Raw genomic sequence first — 19,342 nt, 5'->3', positions numbered from 1 at the left:
TAAAGCTGAATATATGTGAAATCATGCCATTTTTCCTTCTTTCTGTTAAAGTCTGTTAGCCCTGAAGACTCTGAAAAGAAGCAAGCCAACTATCAGGCTTACAGAAGCTTTCTTAATCGGGAAGGTCCAAAAGCACTTGGCTCTAAAGAGATACCACAAGTAAGTCTAAGCATTGGCTACAAAAGATACTATATTCTATATGCCAGAAGGGAGTGGTGATGCTTTTGTTCTAGAGGGATGCAGGAATATTTCCCAAACTTCCTAATTAGAACTTGTTTCTCAACTGTGCTTATCCTTGGTCTTCCTGCTGCGTAATGGTTTTGATCTTCAGAGGGTGCTGCTGGAATTTTTATACATGATTCCTTGTTACTGTGAGAGCTAGAAAAATTCTCTTATTATACATGCTTTGTGTACTTAATATCCCAGATCTTGTAAACTCTATGATTTCATCGATGTATGTTGAAAACAGGCTTGGAAACAAAACTGAGATTTTGATCTATTCAGGAGAGGAGACCAAGAGGCTTTTGTGATTATATTGAGTTTTTAGAGAACATTGGTAAATGCTAACACTACCAAAACAATTTTACAGAAAAGAAGATTTTAATTCATTGCTGAACATGGTATCAATTAAGACAGTTGTGTGGAAAATTTTATTATACCTAGAGAAACCATGAATATTAAACTTAAAATATTTGTATCTTTTGTGATTGTGAATAAAATCTTGCAAAAGATTATTATCTTTGCTACTACAGTGCTACCTCGGGTTACGAAATTAATTCGTTCCACGGCGCCGTTCGTAACCCGATAAATTTCGCAACCCGAAAAGGCGCTGGAAAGCCGCTAGCCGCCCGCTAGCCGCGCTTTCAGATTTGAATTTCGCGACGAAAAAAATTTCGTAACCCGAAAAAATCTTCGTAACCCGGAACAGTTTTTTCCTATCTAACTTTTTCATACCCCGGAAATTTCGTAACGCGAGCAATTCGTATCCCGGGGTACCACTGTAGTTAAATGCATTAGCCTAGTTCAGGAATAATATTCTTGGTCTTAATGAAGAGCTTACCAGAAGGGGTGAAGGGATATTGGGAATGAAGTTGAGACTTTTTGTAGATTATGCATCCACTGCTATAAATATAGTACTTTATGTTGCACCATTTTGATTTTTAGGGTGCTGAAAATTGTTTGGAAAGTATATCATTTGTGATCACGGGTGTCTTGGAATCTATTGAACGTGATGAAGCCAAATCACTAATCGAGCGTTATGGGGGGAAAGTAACTGGTAATGTCAGCAAGAAGACAAACTATCTTGTTAAGGGCCGTGACTGTGGATTGTCAAAGTGTGAGAAGGTAAAACACTCCAGATCTGATATAACTAGATCTATTCTGCTCATGGAATCTCTTACTTTAATAGCTAGTGACCTCTGATTTGTATATCCTTTTCTCCTACCTTATTGTAGGACCTTCTCTCTATGCCTTGAGGTTACCTTTTACCTCTTTTCCTTATTAGAAGGCTCCTTGTCAATGACACCTGCCCAGCACCCACACCTTTATACACTTTCCCTAAATGTATAAGGGCTAGGGTCCCAAGTGTCTTCCTCTTATAAGTTTAATGTCTTTCAGTAGCGTGTTTTCATGTGCTTATATGGTTTAGAATTCACTCAGGCAGAGGCCTCTGTTGTAACAAATAAACATTGACTTCACTGAATAACATTTAGCAAGAATGTAACCTAGGTAGAATAGTTCTAAGGTTGCAGATGTTTCACAGTGTCCTTTTTACTGTCTCGAATACACTTTTTCAACCATTCAGCATCCTTCTCTCAACCCATTTCTCTTCAACTCCTTTCAGCTCTCTTCAGTTCTCTTAAACTCTCACTCATCTGCTCTGCACTCAACTCCCTTGAACTGAACTCAACTACCTTAACTCAACTGACTTCCCAGTCACTCATTCCTCCCTTTTATATCTACTCCTTCCCTGGCAGCCCCTTCCTCACCATCAGCTCAAACCGGGATTGACTATCAGGAAAGCAAGTCTGCCCAGTGACTCTGTCACATCTACCAATCCCACATTTGTGGAGAACATTTTCATATACGGCAGTCTTAGAGCTGGCCGTACTGCCTTGAGAATTTTAAAAACCGTAGTGCAAAAACCTAACTCTTCCATGCTGTAGGAAAGCTTCAAATTGTCCAGTAGCATTGAATGTGTGTCTTCATATGTTTCTGAAGCCATTTGTGCACCTGCCACATGGCAATGTAAGAATCCCTGTGTTTCGGTCTGAACAACAGTATTGTTTTTATTGGGGCAAATCAAAGTTAATCTTCAGTATACTGTCATCAGGATTGCCTTGGAGCGGCAGTGTGGTGATAGCCATCCTTGCTTTTTCTTGTCCTCTGATATTCAGAAATATACTGAAATTGAATCTCAGAGTTCTATTTAATATTCATAGCTAATAATCATTAGCTGGCCTAGTCCGCCTTCAATTTATCCCAGTGTATTCAAAGTCAGCTAAGTTAATGGCCATTGCCATAACTCGTGGTACTGACTGGTGTCAACTAATTGCTCATTATCTGCAAGTACCTTTTTTGGTTTGACCCTAATCAACTTTTTTTCCAACCTTGTACCTACTAGATGTGTTGGAAGTACTCCCATTGTCTCAGCAGAAAGACTGTTCTAATCAGCTTAATTTGGTGATCCTTTAATTTTTATTACTTAATTTATATAAGAAAATTCTGCCACTTTTGGATACACAGCATCTAACCTGTACTCCAATAGTGTTTTATTTCCCCTACATTGAATAAAGTTCCTCCCCTTTTTGTAAGGAAGAATCTAGAGCTTCATCATTATTTTAATACTCACTTTTTTGCAGTTCTGTATGTTGAGTAACATTTTGGGGGAATAAGTAAGCCAAACATTTTTTTTGCATGAGGAAGCAAGGATGTTTTGATCTTGATGTAGGTAGGGCAATACATAGGCATTTTCTACACGGACCGATATTTTAGAAAACTTAGATTAGTGAGCAAAATTTGTGTTTTAACAAAACCAAGACCGACACATTTATCCGTGGATTTGCTGGCAATTCTCAATCTACTGGTTTTGGATAAACTTGCCTGTTAAAATTGACCTTCATTCAAGTTATAAACAAGAATGTAAGATAATATCAAGACTAGGTTAGGAATATGTATCTTCATTTCCATATGAAAACATACTTTGTATGTAATTTTGGGAAAACTTTTGAAACTGAGCACTGATAAAATGTAATTTACTATAGCTCTTCATTTTGGTTACAGGCAACAGCTTTAGGGACAAAAATTATTGATGAAGACGGTTTATTTGATTTAATAAGGAAGATGCCGGGCAAGAAATCAAAGTATGAAATAGCAGCTGAAGCAGAGGTTGGTACCAATTAATATTAATTTCTTTCAGAGAGAAGTATATATTAGACCTATGTAAACTTTCTGTAAGTGTAAACTGAGACAGTTTCTTTTGGCTGTTAGCGAGAAAAACTGAAACATCAGCTTTTAAATTATCAGTGGAGGGATCATAGATCACTTGACACCAGAAGATGCATGATCAGTCTCCTAAATTTGGAAAAAGTGTTATGCTTAGGGGGGTATGAGACACTTAGGCACTTTGTAGATAGTGAGGAGAGTGATCAATGATACTTGTGAAATAACTGCAGATTATCTTCCAAGGAGCTCCAGAGTTCCTTGAAACCCAAACTGTTGTTAGAACTCAGATATACGTGTGTCTTCATTTTTCTTCAAAGGCAAAGAAAACAAAATCCACCAGCGAGAGAAGCCCACTGAAAGGAGGTGCAGTAAAAGGAAAAATTAGCCCAAAGAAAAGGGAGAGTGAACCAAAAAAGAAAGTCTCCACTTCTGCAAAGGATACCTTCAAATTCATTAAGAAGGAAAGTCTGGACGCAAGGAGGGGCCTGGACTTTGAGGAGAAAAAGCAAGTTCCAAAAGCTAATGGGGCCCCAGTTTGGGAAACAAGTAAAAGTGGGACAGAATTATTACTTTGGGTGGACAAATACAGGCCCACGTCTCTTAAAACGATCATTGGACAACAGGGAGACCAGAGCTGTGCTAATAAACTCTTACGTTGGCTTCGAAACTGGCACAAGAATACATCAGAAAACAAACATGGTAATTGGACAAAAAATTATTATTTTGACATTTGACAATTTTCCTAATGTCTTGAGAGCATGTGATTGTTATACATAGAATAGCTTAAGGGAAAAAGAGGGTCCAGTTCAAAGGTAGCATGGAATCCTAATTTAATTTGTTAGGTTTCAGAATCTGGTTACTTGAATGCAGAAGTGGGTAACACACCAACCCATAGCTATGGCTTCCCAAGGAGCACCAAAACTGATAGTCGAAATTCAGCAGCAGATCACTGAATGGTATTAAAACAAGCAGAAGAAACTTGATTTAAAGGGGTCTTTGTGGTTTGCTCCTGAAATTTGGCCACAAATTGGGAAAAACCTGTTTAAAAACTCCTCCTGATTGTTTTAATATCAGTTTCCAGTTTGCTGTTGAAATTTGGTGATACTCTTCAACAACAATTTTCAGTTTTTAAATTTTTCAGTCCCCCTCCCCCCCCCCCATTTTCCTGAGTTTTCATAGGTAAAATTAGAAATTAGTTCATTGTGGGAAAAGAGGAAGTGTCTTTTCTCCCAATTTCCCCCCCAGGCCTTTACATCTTGGGGGACAATTCAGCATAGCAACACCCCTATTGAATTTAAAGTGATATGATTCCAGTGGAGGGTGTAACCATTAATTCTTATAAAATTATAAATAAACCTTTGGATGTTGATGTTTAATACCATGGTTATACTAGCTCTGATGGTAATTTTTGTTATTGTGTGCCTTGAAGTTGATCCTTACTTATAGAAACCCTATCAAGGGTTTTATTTAGCAAGATTTGTTCACAGAAAGTTTGCTATTGCCTTGTTCTAAACTGAGTGTGTGTGACTTGGCTAAGGTCATCCATTGGGGTTTCCATGGCTGAGAGGATTCAGATCCTGGGCTCCTGGAGTCCTGATCCAACACTTAAACTACTAGACCATGCTGGTTCTCCTCTGATGCTAATACTGGATGCTAATATTTAATGTTACAATTAGAATAGCACCGATAGCTAGTAGAAAGTGTGAATATTTGTATCATTGATTACAGCCTTGCAAATAGTTCCACAAAAGTTATTAGTCCACTTCATTAGCTTACACAGATCTCTGTTGACAGTTCTTGGTGCTCTGGATAAGGTTTCACTCCATTTTCTCTACAGCAAAATCCAGTAAGTTTGGAAACAAAGATGATGGGGCTAGTTTCAAAGCAGCTTTACTCTCAGGGCCCCCAGGGGTTGGTAAAACTACTACAGCTTCTCTGGTTTGTGAGGTGAGTTACATTTGCACAAGTGAGTTTTTTTTTAAAAACCTGGTCCATGTTGATTGGGCTTTCTCAGTGTGAAATGTTTTGATATTTTGATGATATAGTGGGCTTCCATAGTTGCTTACCAGTTGAATATGCTGGTCGAAACCAATCTGCACATTGCATTCGCTATATAAGGGCAACTAACTTTATACAGTGAGACGGCTCCAGGTCTCTTTGTGACCTGTGGGGACAGGGAAGATGAACTCTCCAGTAAGTAGTAATTACAGAAATTCCCGCTGTGCACTACTTTTCTTCCCAATCAGATTGGGGGTCTGTGGTTATGAGTCCTATTGGCAAACTGCTTTGAGGTCATTGGATAGGATCTGCCCCTCCCATCACATTAGTTGGTATAAAGTTTTTCTGTTAGTATCTTTTAATGACACTACTCTCTGTTTTGTTTGTTGGGATTAGGAATTGGGTTTGAGCTACGTGGAATTAAATGCAAGTGATACACGCAGTAAGAACAGCCTGAAGGAAGTGGTTGCCGAATCCTTAAATAACACCAGCATTAAAGATTTTTGTTCAGGTATCCTCATTTATCATTATGTCTTTCCTTCTGATTTAGCTAAAACTATTCTGTGGACATCCCAGAGTCAATTTACATTTGTGCCAGTGTTTGTACTTTAGACCTTCAGCATATCCTTATTTTTTTTTTTTAATAAATAGCATTTTTGAAAAATAGATTGTTTGGAGATAAGAGCTCTATGTGATTTCTTTCTGTTTGCCTTCATCTTCAGGAGCATCATCTTCATGCAGTACGAAACATGTCCTAATCATGGATGAGGTGGATGGAATGGCTGGCAATGAAGACAGAGGAGGAATACAGGTAAAAGCTGTGACAAGAGTTAATAAATGAATGTTCACCCAGGTTTTGGGTTGGTGTTTTTTTATTAAATAGGAAAGTGGAAAGAAAAGAGAAATCTGATTATTTCTTTATGAACATAAAAGATAACCAGAATATGAAAATTAGTAATACTACAAAATTAAGGGGGGAATGTGATGAGGTGGTAAGAGTTAATGTAAATTTAAACTGAATAAACATGTGGAGAATTGTTCAGCATTTGAAACTGCTTTTCAGGTAAGGATGAATGGAATAAAATATGAAAGTCTGTGCAGTGTTTTGTATTTGTGCGTGTCTTAATTCGAATATACATACATCTGAAACAACATTTTAACATTGACTTTAGACCCTAGTTAAATGACAACTTGCATTTGTACTAATGGCAACATAAGTTAATGGTTAATGAGAAAGATTAATTATGGTTGTTGAGGGAGAATTGCTTGATTCTAATCTATTGCATCTCCAATGACACACTATTTAATAAGAAAGATTAGTAATAGGATTAGAAGCTTTAGCTTATTAAGACATACTGCTTTTTCGGAGGCTATTCCTCTAATATAACTGAATTCATAGAAATCTTATGCAAGAACACAAACCTTAATGAAGGCAATATTTTGTTTGGGGGGGGGGTCTTACAGTTTTTTTTAGAGAAAATTGTTTTACTATTTTTCTGCACGGTGCTTTTACAGACACACAAATGTATTAAAATATAGTTAGTTTAGGTGGTCTCATAAAAAGATTTTGCTTTTACTGAGACTAATTTAGCACTTTGAAAGCACTTTGGACTATGAAATAATTGATCTCTTTGAAAAATAGCTGAAGGTTAGATGAGATACTTGACAAATGCTCATTAATATGCACAATGGTACTTACACTTCTACACAAAGGACTTCACAATGATGTTACAATTTTTAATTTCAGGAATTGATTGACCTGATTAAGCACACAAAGATTCCTATTATTTGTATGTGTAATGATCGGAATCATCCAAAGATCCGTTCCCTCGTCTACTACTGTTTTGACCTTCGCTTCTATAGACCACGTGTAGAACAGATTAAGGTTAGTACTTAACAAAAAATAATGCCAGGAGTTTGAGATACGTAGCTGACAATAAGAAATTGACTTACTTCCATAAGAAAATAAAAACAGATCATCTAAATTTTATTTTGTAAAGTGACCAAGGAGAGGTTTCCGGGACACTTGTAAGTAAGGTGCTCTCCCCACCTCCCAGCACTTACAGAATTTAATATGTGAAGACCATCATGGGACAGGGCTAAGTCTTGACTATCACCTTTATTTTTTATTTGATGATAGAGGGGAAACAGTCTAAGGGACCTAAGAGTGAAGTGGTTGTGACGTTTATGGGAAGCTGCCCTTGCTTATGAAAAGTTACTTGTGAGAAAGCAATGTTTTTGATTTCTTGTTTATGTTTGGGGAGTTTGATGTGGACTTGACTAGGCCTGTATGTTTTTGAGCTGGAATAATTGCTACATCTGGCTTCATTAGCTTAGCTAACACAGTTGCCTATAACCAGTTGAAATAGTCAAAAAAGGAGGGTGAACTAAGTAAAAAACAAAAACAAACCTATCCATCTTTCCTCCAGTGAGGAAATCCTTCATTTGGGTGGTGGTAACAGTGAAAACACTTAGATTGTATTTTAGATTATGGGTGGAATACATCCACACAAGTAGAGGTGGAGGTGGCTGTGGACTTAGGTTCAGAAATTGCTTTTCCTAACAGCTGTGAGCTGATGGCTTTTGAGAAGATCCAGAGATCAGAGAAGATGGTAACAGACAAAAAGTGATCTTGGAATTTGCTTTGCATCCTTCTGACCAAGAAGTTTCTCAAAGGCAGGCATCTCCAGAGATAGAGGAAAATAAAGTGTTTGTTACAGCAACAAGTGAAGACATCGGTTGAGAAATTAGAATTAGTAGTGTCCTGCCTCTGAATGCGATAGCATGCTAATTATTATGGTGAAGGTTTGTATGTCAGAGGAAGGGCTGGATCACTCTCTGGCTTATGCAAAGGAACAGTCTTCAATCATGGTTAATCCTCACATGTCAAACCAAAGGTAGGAGTCACAATCATCATGACAGATGGACAATTTTACAGGTTGCTCAATTGGGGAGGGTTTTTCCCCCAGGCTAGTCTTCAGATATTTCAAGCTAAAGTGGTAATGCAGAACTTACATGTGGTGTGCTTTCCAGAATAGTGAAATTTGGTTCTAGTATCAGATTGGTTTTTTTCTTCTCTCCTTTGTACTTACTTGTTTGTATCAGTAACAGCACAGGCATCTCTCAGTTAACAATGTCTCTGACAAAGAAACTCCTTTTTACAGGACTATTCTTTTTTTGGTGTAGGAATCTATCCCTATTCTTGCCATATTATTCCTACTGTTGGTACCAAAGTTTCTGTTAAACAAGTAAAGCCCAGGAACATGTCTGCTTTGTTAAATGATGTACCTATATTGTGCTTAAAGGCTGGCTGTTTCTCTATTTAAGGCAGAATATGTTCACTGGCCTTTATATTTGGTTGAAGATGGTCTTCGGATACATCTTTTGGAATGTTCTTCATTAGGATCAATATATAATAATCAGTGACACAAACTCCTTAGAGATAAATTGCAATTCCCAGGACTGTATGTCTGTCACATGAAAGGTCTGTTGTCTGTTACATTTGGCTCTATCTTCTGTCTGTCCTGGGTCCTGTCACTTATTAGGAGAATTTAAGCATGGTATTCTCAAATACATCTGATTCTTTTTTCTTTTTTTCTTTTTTACTCGAAACAAGATTTAGGTATTTCATGTTGTGGCATTTTGTTTGGTTTTTTCTATTTTTATCTTTTTTTTTTTGGATCTATGATACAGTAAAATGTGTAAAATGCCTAAAGTATGCCTTAGTCACTGAAGTTTCTGACAGTGAAGCAGTAGCTTCACAGGGTACAGGGGGTGTGGACCACATTAGGTGAAACCACTGAAGGGAGGTGACACCCGGTGAGCATCTCCCACCTACCTGCCCCTACGTGGCTTTACTTCAGAGTAAAGCCATGTGGAACAGGGAAGGAGAGGGCATGGTGCCCCCTTGTCCCTGCCCCACATGGCTTTACTCATGAATAAAGCCATGCCGGATGGGGAGGGAGAGGGCTTGGTGCCCCCCTGCCCCATGCAGCTTAATTAATGAGTAAAGCCACGTGGGACAGGGAGGTAGAGGGCCTGGCACCCCGGCGTTCCTGCTCCATATGGCTTTATTCTGAATAAAGCCATGTGGGACAGGGAGTTGGGAGCAGACCCTTTTGTCTCTGCCCCAAAGCTCCTCCCCTCTAGCCCCACCCTGGTGTGGGACGCCACTGCTGTGAAGCTTCTTTTTTGAAATAGTACTTAGTGTTATTTGACTGCTAAAACCATACAGAAAATTGAAAGAAACCAAAAGCAGCTTCAGTTGATGAGTGGTGCATCACTATATAATTATATATTTATTCTGTGTATGTATTGACCCGTTCTAATATTTAAAACTTAAAAATGTGTGTGTGTACACCTATGGCACATAGCTTTGCCTATTCTTAAATATTTTTTTTCTTTCAGGGTGCAATGATGTCTATTGCCTATAAAGAAGGGTTAAAGATTCCACCACCAGCGATGAATGAAATAATCTTAGCAGCTAATCAGGATATTAGACAAGTGAGTTTTTCAGTTTTCAGTTCAGTAATTCATATGTTTGTCCAATAGGAATGGAGTTTGAGAAATGCAGAAATTAAATACAGAGAGTTTCTTGTGCAAAAATCCTGCTGACCTGTAGTAGACAAGGGCACAGTATGCAAGAAGAATGTATGTAGACATGGAGAATTTTATCAGTGAATGACTTTGGAGTTAGAGGAGTGAGATGTAGGAACAGATTTACCAGAAATAGAACGCAAGTAATAGAATACAATGTCTGTGTTTTGACAACTTGCTACACCATAGTTCAAACGGTTTTCCATTCTTCTACCCCTCCTTCACTTGTGTAACTGTGAGGAGAGCTTCAAATCATTCATTAATGGTTTAGATGAATGGCAACATCATATAATTTGAATGACAAACTGAGATTAATTATAGTTGTTGGAAACAAGTCAGTTTCCAACCATGTGCTACAATACTAAGAAAACATACTTAACATTAATTAGTTCAGATGACTTTGTACACATGAGTTAATCAAAATTGGAAACAGTAACTATCCATCCCTTTCTGGCTATGGGAGGGGCAAAGCAGTGTGTGAGCTTGTCATGCCAGTTCATTGTGACCTATGTATGCAATGTTTGCATTGCTTTAGAAAAAAAGGAACATTAGCATTGGTTGAATGGAGAGGTAAATTGCAAAAGTAAAGGGATGCAGAATGTACCAAGGAATAATATTATTATTATTATTATTATTATTATTATTATTAACTTTTATGAAGCGCTGTAAATTTACACATAATAATAAAATAATGAAACATGTAGACCTTTTAAAATAAGAATGGAGAACTGTCTTGTAAAATGTTAAGTGTGTAAATATTAAAATATTTGCAAAATTAGGATTGTTTGTAAATTAGTCTTCCAATCCCCCCATCCCCATGATGCAGTGGTAGCAAACAGTAATGTTTCATTTCATTTTGTTGTTGAAGGTACTACATAATCTCAGCATGTGGTCTGCAAGAAACAAAACCCTGACTTATGATGGTGTTAAAGAGGATGCCAACAAAGCTAAAAAGGATATTAAACTGGTAAGAAAAGCATCACTATGATGAAAGACTATGACTATGCTTTTGTATGGGACTTCCAGAAAGTAGAGAAATGCACTTTATTGTAGACGAACAATAATAATAATGTTAGAAAAGACATGTGGTTTCTAACACCCCAGAGGTTGTTCCTGTCTTTTTGCATCAGTCTTCACATATTCAGATCTTTGCTGCCTGTCTTATGGAATTATTGGGGTGTAATATAAACGCTTTGTAGAAGATCCTTGCATAAGTAGTACTGTAGGCTGGAAGTTACTTTAAGCAACAATGCAAATAATTGTCCTTGATGATAAAGGGCATTAAAATGTATTTGTTTGAAACCTTAAATTTTTTTGTAGGGTCCTTTTGATGTTGTCAGGAAGGTTTTTGCTACTGGAGAGGAGGCTTCTCACATGTCCCTTATTGACAAAGCAGACCTGTTCTTCCATGATTATTCTCTGGGCCCACTCTTTGTCCAAGAGAACTATATTCATGTTCAACCAGCTGCTGCTGGGTAAGGTAACATTATTTCATAATTAAGATTATTTCATTAGAAAATACTGGTGGTTAATACAGATAATTATTTTCCTCTACAGGAATGATATGAAAAAACACCTGATGTTACTTAGCAAAGCAGCTGACAGCATATGTGATGGTGACTTAGTTGACAGGCAGATTCGAAGTCAACAAACTTGGAACCTTCTACCTACACAGGTTACCTTTAACTTCTTTTATTTCCATTGCCTTTTTGTGTTGCTCAGGATATCCATTTTTGCTTTGTTATTGGCTATGAGCACAGAAATACCAATAGTATGTTGAGTTTTTGTACACAGCCTACTTCCTTTGTCTCCCAGCAATGTAATAGTTTCTGATCCACTGAGTTCAGCAGTTTTCAAAGTGTAAGGGAGCAAAATTGTACTAGTGTAGTTATTCTAAAGATGAAAAAAAATCTTGTCAGCAAGACTGATAATAAGAAAAGTAGGGTCTAATAGAAGATGGAATTACATAGTTGTTTCTGAGTTTTAGTGTGGTTAGAAGAAAACTACTATGAAAAGCTGAAGTGCCCATTGGTGCTACTTCAAAAGATCTGCCAACCCAACACAGATTTCTGAACTGAGCTTAGCACTCAGGGCTTTAACTGGAGCCCCTTTATAAGCCACTAAGGCAGTGATAGCAAACCTTTTACAGACAAAGTGCCCAAACTCAGTGGCATTCCTGCACCGGGTGTCACTCAGTGCCGGGGGCGGGGGGCTGCTAGGGGCAGAGCTTCCACCTTCTGGGGGCAGGACATCTAGGGGATGGAAGTCCTGCACCCAGAAGGCAGAAGTCCTGCTCCACTCCTTCTCCTGTCCTCCCGTGCCTTTAACTGGCTTCACTTCCCGACACCAAAAAAGAGGACCTGTGAGCTCAATGGGAAGGTGGGCTTTCGGCATCTTCATCAATTTCCTGCAGCCGAAGGATGGAGCAAGGGTCACTGAAGTCACACAGAAGAACAAAGAGTGTGCTCAGGTGCTCACTATCTGATTGTTCAGTATGCAGTTCCCTAAACTCTAGGAATGCTTTCTTTCCTCCGTGGGCCACCTATGAGGACATTACAGGGGGTCCACAGACGATAGGTTAAGAGCCATTGCCTTATAAGAAGGTGCACAATGCAGCAGAAAGCTTTTGGAAGATGTGTGCAGTTCTTTCTTCACCAACTTCTGTATTATTTGACCTGTTGGATATTGTATTAGAGAAAAATAATTTCAGTTTTTCTTCCTTGTTCAAGTTTCCTGATCTTTGAGGAAGCCACTTTATAGACTGTTTCTACTCTTCAAGCACAGTTCTGCAGAATATTGTTGCATCACTTTTTGATTCTTTAACATCCAAACTGCCTTGTAGGGGGAAATCTGTCCATATTATTGATGAAGCTACAAGTGGAGCAGAGATTTCCTGTCAACAGTTATTTATCCACTTTTTATCCCATTCTACATGTCTACTGTATATATACTCATGTATAAGTCTAGAAATTTTAGTCAAAAAATTGACCCCAAAAACCTAGGTTGACTTATCCACGGGTCAAAATGTAAATACTATACTTTAACTCTTATTAAAAAGAGAACCATCCCTGGTGAAAGGCAAGAGTGCAATCTGTCCTGGAAGCACTGACCTCTCTCTGCTTTCTCTTCCATCCATCCTTTACTGTGAGCCAAAACCATTATGCCTACCCAAATTTTGTAGGTTCTTTGGCATTGTTTTCCTTTGTTTCATCATTTAGATCCTTTGTTGCCTTCCCTTACGTTTTACTCTCGACTTATCCAAGGGTCATATCAAAATCCATAATTTTGCCCCCAAAACCTGCCTTCAACTTATATTCAAGTATATACAGTATTTTCCCTCAGTAGAATATTTTCCATCATCATATTTTATTAATAATAAATATTAGGAAATATTGGCATTTTATTAACCTAGTCGTACACAATTACCTGTTGTAAGTTATCACAGACCCATATCCAAGATGGTTGAAAATGGACAAAACTATTAGGCCTTTGAAGGACATGCTTTCTGGAGGGTCATAGCAAGATGAGGTGTAATGAGAGCCCTTTTAGTGCCATATGCTGTTGAGGAGTCTTACAAATTCTTATAAATGGACAGGGTTTTTTTTTCTCCTGAAAGACTTAGGAAACATCTATATTACAGAGTGGACATAGCAAGGTTCATTTTGAGAAGAGGGGCTCCTTGGGATTTTATTTTGAATTATCTTACTCTTATGGGAGAGGGGGATGATTGGTCTGTTTTCTTATTATTATGTATATGGAAATGATCTGTTCTGTGCCTTTAAATTAGTGGCTATAACTGTGTTGTGGCTTGTGTATGACGTGCTTCTTTAGCTTGCACTTGTGTGGGACTGGGAAGAGCTATTTGCTGATTCTGTTTAGTAAGAGATATCTATGGAAACTGTTATCTGTGTAAGTTTGTTCTCTGTATGTCATTCTGATAAGATGGACTAACAGGACTAATAGGTCTATGAAGAATTTTCCTTCTAATTTAGAGGAACTTTCCCCCTCCCACACACACACACTTTACTCATAGCACTATAAATAAGCTGAGATTGTTTTATAACTCACTCCATTTTTCACTTTTACATGTTGATGTTAGTATTATTATTATTGTCACACTAGCACAAACGGAGAGGGTATAATGACACTGAATATAACTTGAAATTAATGCATTGTTTTAATTCTACTGTTTCTATTGCTGAAAGTCTTATATCAAAATGTACTTCTAACACAAATCTATTAAATTCTATATTCTTAAGGACATAACAGTGCTGAATTTATAAACGGATTTATATTCACTTGGTATATTTGGACTGGTGCTCCTTTCTTTTGGTTCTTAGCACTATTTGTGTTCATGTTCTTGCTAAGGCTAGACGAAGCAATAGGTGAAATTGGAACCATTCTGTACTGGTAATAACAGTTTAGTAGATCAATTCCACCTTCACTCTTTGATTTTAGTAGATTTGCCTAGGGCATTGTAGTCTCTGTGTAAAACTGACCAATATTTATTTTATCGTTCAGGCTATTTATTCAAGTGTCCTCCCTGGGGAGCTAATGAGAGGTTACATGAACCAATTCCCAAACTTTCCAAGCTGGCTGGGGAAATTTTCATCAACAGGAAAACATGACCGTATCATTAAAGAGTTGTCAATGCACATGAGCCTCAGGTAATCTTGGTAACCAGATTTATCCCCCGATTAAGCCATATAAATGACGCACATACTGTACCATTCAGCAGGCGCAGTGTATAGTATCATCAGAGATTTGGAGCATTTCTTTAATGGAGGCAATTTCTAGCATTTTTCTAGAATGCAATAAAGATTTACAAGCTATTGTGTTGTTCTGCCACTGACATTTGCACAGTGTAACCTAAGGATATCCATGTCACTCTTGCCAACCATGCAGAAAAGAGATGGAGCATGTTATAGTCAACTGTAGATAATTTTTTTGGAGAAACCCATTAAATGCTTTTTCTCCCTCCTTGTAGGACACATGCAAGCAAGAGAGCAGTAAATCTGGAATATTTATCATATCTGCGAGATGCAATTGTGAGACCTTTGTCTTGCTTGGGAACAGAAGGAGTGCAAGATGCTATAGTAGTCATGGATTCCTATTGCTTGATGAAGGAAGATGTTGAAAATATAATGGAAGTGACCAGCTGGGGAGGCAAGCCTAGTGAGTTCTCTAACCTAGATTCCAAGGTAAGTTACTCATATATAAACTGTATGTCTGTGTGACTCCATGAATTTTCAAAGCTTTTCTTAGGCAAGGATTACTGAAGTGGTTTTCCCAGTTCCTTCCTCTGAAATACAGCCTACAGCACCTGGTATTTGCTTGTGGTCTCTCATCCCAGTACTAACTAGGGCTGACCCTGCTTAACTTCCAAGATCAGAAAGAAGCTGGTGCCTATTTAGGCCCTGTCATATATAAACTACTGCATCTCTTCTCTATTTCAAAATAGCCAGCCAGATGTTTTTAGTAGGTAGTAGTCATATATAGACAACAACCTAATAAAAGCATTCTGCTAGCTTCTTTGAATGTAGAACCACCTTCTTCTTCATGGTCTCTGTGAATCACATAAATGGGTTATTTGGCGCCTGTGCAGAGCCGATTGGAACTTTTTTAGAGCTCTTGGAAGCATTTTGGCACCCACTTCTGAACTGCCTTATTGGCCGGTTTCCCACCTAAACTCTCAGTTCCTTTTATCCACAGCATCATCATCATCTAGGAACTCCTCATTTTCCAATCAGACTTTAAAATTTCCATTTTAACAGGATCAATTTGCATTTTGATAGTAATTTTTTAACATTGTTGTTCATATTTCAAAAGAAACGCTGCGATTTCTTAGAAAATCATGCAAATGTGAATTTAAATTCTGACATAAAATTGTTTTAACGGCGGCTTGTCTCGCCTTTGCACTTGGCAAGACCCTTTCTTTTTTCTGAGGAATTTTTTTCTTTTTAATAAAATATCCACTCGCCTCCTTGGTGTGCTTGGCAGAGTTCCTTTGTTCTCCTGAGGAAAAGTTTTTTTAATGGCTGTCCCCCTCGCTGGCATGCTTTGTACCTCTTATCTCTAAGGAAAGTTATAACATGTCCACTAGCCTTGTTTCCTCGTTTGGCTAGAGTCACTCTTTTTGCTGAGAAGAATCTATTTCATGGCCGCTTGCCTTGCTCTCATGCCTGACTAAGGACCATTGTATTTCTGAGGAGGAGTTATTATATGGCTTGGCATGATCATTGGCCCTCGTTCCCAACCCAGCTTCGATCCTCGTTGGTCCCTGACTCTTTGGGGTCAAACCATTTGGATGGTAGTTTGGATTCTAGTTGTACATCATCCTCGCCGGTCCCTAACTCTCTGACACTGGATTACTTTGCCTGCCATCCCAAGAATGAAAGGGCAAATGTCACTACTATTTGCTTGCCAAAGGAGGATGATTCCAGGGACTAGCTATATTAGTCTTGAAGAGACCAAAATACAGTTGTGGTTTCTCTTAGGGGAAGTTTACTCCATCCAAATAGGGATGCTTTCCCTGGACTGAAAAATGTTTCTTCCATAACAAAATGTGTCCCTTCCTTCCTGTGGTTTTTGTTTTATTTTTGTTTTGATTGGAATTCATGTTTCCCAGTTGACTCTTTGAACTTAGGTGTTCAAACCATACTGCCTTCAGGAAGCTTTTCCACATCAACAGATTTGTATGGAACCTCTGTGTCTGTCGTCTAGGTCACAGTGCACTTAGATCTATTGGATCTTCTCTATTACTTCATGGGAACAAAGTATAAGTTGGGAAATGCCTGTTAAGCTCCTTCATTCACAGATTGGTGGGAAAGACTGGCAGTGATAAAGTGTTTTTCAGAGAAACATGTGTGCTTCTATTGGTCTCCTAACTGTATAGTTCTAAATCAGTTTCCAGTGCTCATGAGATTCTCTGAACATAGTTTGAAAACTGTTGCTTAATGGCTATAGTGCAACTTCAGTTACAGACACATCTCTTACCATAAACAGGTTAAATCAGCTTTCACACGAACCTATAACAAAGAGGCACACCTAACACCGTATTCACTGCAAATGGTACAGAAGACGAAGCGACGAGCAGGTTCTGCAGTGGATGCAGAATTGAACGAAGAGCTGGAAGCTGATGAAGTCCAGTCCGAGAATGAACAAGAGACGATTGAAAATGATGCAATGATTAAGGTAGCATTTCAGTTGGTAGTGAAGTTCATCTTCAATTGGTGTAACTGAAAATTAGGTTAAGATTTGGAGTTCAGCCAAAACCAAGGACTGATTTCTAAGGCACTTTTGTTACTTACCTGTGAAAAATTTAATTTAACTAGTTATAAGCAGTTAAAATGTGTTATTTGAAACAGAGCAAAAGTGATTGAGATGCCTTTTGGGTCTTTAATCTTTACTATGAACAGATTAAGCTATTATTACATTTATGACAGGTTCATAGCTGAAAAAAATTGCAGCTTTAAGGCCAGATAGGTGGCCCATCTCTGGCCTATCAATAAGATTTGTTAGGATAAAGGGTGTGTACTGTTACTATTATTTTATTCATTTGCACCCATCTTTTCTCAAATAATGGGTCTCAAGGTGGCAGACAAATTATTAAAACCAGTAGCGATGAAAAACTATACAGAAACATCTGTGTGATTAAAAAAAAACTATCCATAGAGTTAAAGCCATTCAAACTGCATTAAAAACAATATTAAAAAGTCAACAGAACAGCACACAATACTATTAAAAGTCACTTTTGGAACTCTTGACCAAATATGTAAGTTTTTACTTGCGAGTGGAAGGAGATCAAGAGGGGGAGTCACCACACCTCTAGGGAAGGAGTTCCAAATTCTGGAAGCAGCCACCAAGAAGGCTTTCTCCCATCTCACCACCAAATGAAACTGACAAGATAGTGGAACAAATAGAAGGGCCTCTTCTGAAGATCTTAGGGTTTTCCCCTCATAGACATGAATTATAAGATTTTTTTTTTAAAAGCAATCTAACTTTCTGTAGTAGAAAGTGATAGCTCTGGGACCAGGTAGGTTTATGCTGTATTTATAATTGTTAATACTGATAAATCAAACTACCCCAAATCTGCAGCTCTGATTAAAAATGATTAAATTCACTTCTGGATAAAGACAGCAGTATGAAGAATTTATGTTCTAAAAATCTTTTTAAAAATTCTAAGTACAGCCCTTGAGCAATTGGAAAGTGGCCCCTGACTTCACCACAGTTGTCCACTCATGTTCGTATCCTGTTGCCTTGTTTTGATTGTCTACAGCAGGGTGGTAATTGTGTGGTCTTGCAAATGATGTTTGATTGTAGCCCTCAGTATTCCCCACCATTGACTATGCTGGTTGGGGTTCGGGAGTTGCAGTTGAACAGTATTTGGAGAGCCTTACAGTCCTAACTCCAATATATACAGTTGACTTTTTGTATCTGCAAGGGTTCCGTTCTGGACTTCCCTGTGGATAACAAAACTTGCAGGGCCTCAAGTCATGTTGTTCCCAATGACAGCATGACTGTGTTGGCACGGCCACATGTACGTGCCACTGTTGGGAAGAACAGGGTAGATGCTTCAATCCATGGATGGCAAGCCAACATAAGAGGAGAACCGACTCTATATGCTCAAACTCCTCTAACAATGTTTATTTTGGCATGAAGTGGGCCATAATATTTAAAATTTCCTTCATTTATATAATTTTCCTGTTAGTCACTAAGCTTAATGTTATATCCCATATTTTGAAATACAGTTGGCCCTTCTTATACATGGATTTTTTTATACACGGATTCAAGCATCCACAGTTTGAAAATGTTCAAAAAAAGTATAATTTTCAAATATTAAAATCTTGATTTTCCATTTTTTATAAGGGACACCATTTTTCTATGTCATTATATTTAATGGGACTTGAGCATCCATGGATTTTGTTATCCACGGAGGATCTTGGAACCAAACCCCAGCGTATAACAAGGGTCCACTATAGTCAGCAATAGAAATACTGGTATTTCAGTGACGAAAGTCTCTCTGCTATTCTTGAAAGTAATGTGTAGGAAGCATGCTAGTTTGTAGCGTACAGACTAAATTATAGGAGATGCTTTTATTTGACAAATGTTGTCCATTGATTGTGTTTCACTACTGAACATTGTGTTCTTTTTTATTCTGCTCAACTTTCATCCTTCTCATTCCTCTCCTCCTCCTCATGCTTGACTTCCCTGCTACTATTTTTTCTTTGCTGTTTGTTTCATAAGTCTGTGAGTGAAATGTGGTCTTTTTTGAAAGTCCTATGTGTTCGGGTAATATGTTAAA

General features: G+C 38.0%; 1 protein-coding gene across 1 annotated transcript in view; it reads left to right on the top strand.

Moving 5' to 3' along the window:
• Window positions 1-19,342, top strand: part of RFC1 (replication factor C subunit 1) — a 44,824-nt gene that overhangs the window by 25,258 nt on the left and 224 nt on the right. Inside the window, exons 11-25 of the mRNA XM_089525116.1 lie at window positions 52-159; window positions 1,165-1,344; window positions 3,283-3,387; window positions 3,762-4,143; window positions 5,282-5,391; window positions 5,839-5,953; window positions 6,165-6,253; window positions 7,190-7,327; window positions 9,850-9,945; window positions 10,907-11,005; window positions 11,359-11,513; window positions 11,596-11,713; window positions 14,560-14,705; window positions 15,026-15,239; window positions 17,044-17,232. Of these exons, the coding sequence (XP_089381242.1) occupies window positions 52-159; window positions 1,165-1,344; window positions 3,283-3,387; window positions 3,762-4,143; window positions 5,282-5,391; window positions 5,839-5,953; window positions 6,165-6,253; window positions 7,190-7,327; window positions 9,850-9,945; window positions 10,907-11,005; window positions 11,359-11,513; window positions 11,596-11,713; window positions 14,560-14,705; window positions 15,026-15,239; window positions 17,044-17,232 (2,244 nt within the window). The remainder of the gene's footprint in view (window positions 1-51; window positions 160-1,164; window positions 1,345-3,282; window positions 3,388-3,761; window positions 4,144-5,281; window positions 5,392-5,838; window positions 5,954-6,164; window positions 6,254-7,189; window positions 7,328-9,849; window positions 9,946-10,906; window positions 11,006-11,358; window positions 11,514-11,595; window positions 11,714-14,559; window positions 14,706-15,025; window positions 15,240-17,043; window positions 17,233-19,342) is intronic.

Source organism: Sceloporus occidentalis, unplaced genomic scaffold (assembly GCF_023333645.1).
Source record: "Sceloporus occidentalis isolate IW3139 unplaced genomic scaffold, rSceOcc1.0.p SCAF_5, whole genome shotgun sequence".
Taxonomy (NCBI): domain Eukaryota; kingdom Metazoa; phylum Chordata; class Lepidosauria; order Squamata; family Phrynosomatidae; genus Sceloporus; species Sceloporus occidentalis.
Note: the sequence above shows the minus strand (reverse complement) of the source record. Positions and strands in the feature narration are given on the sequence as shown.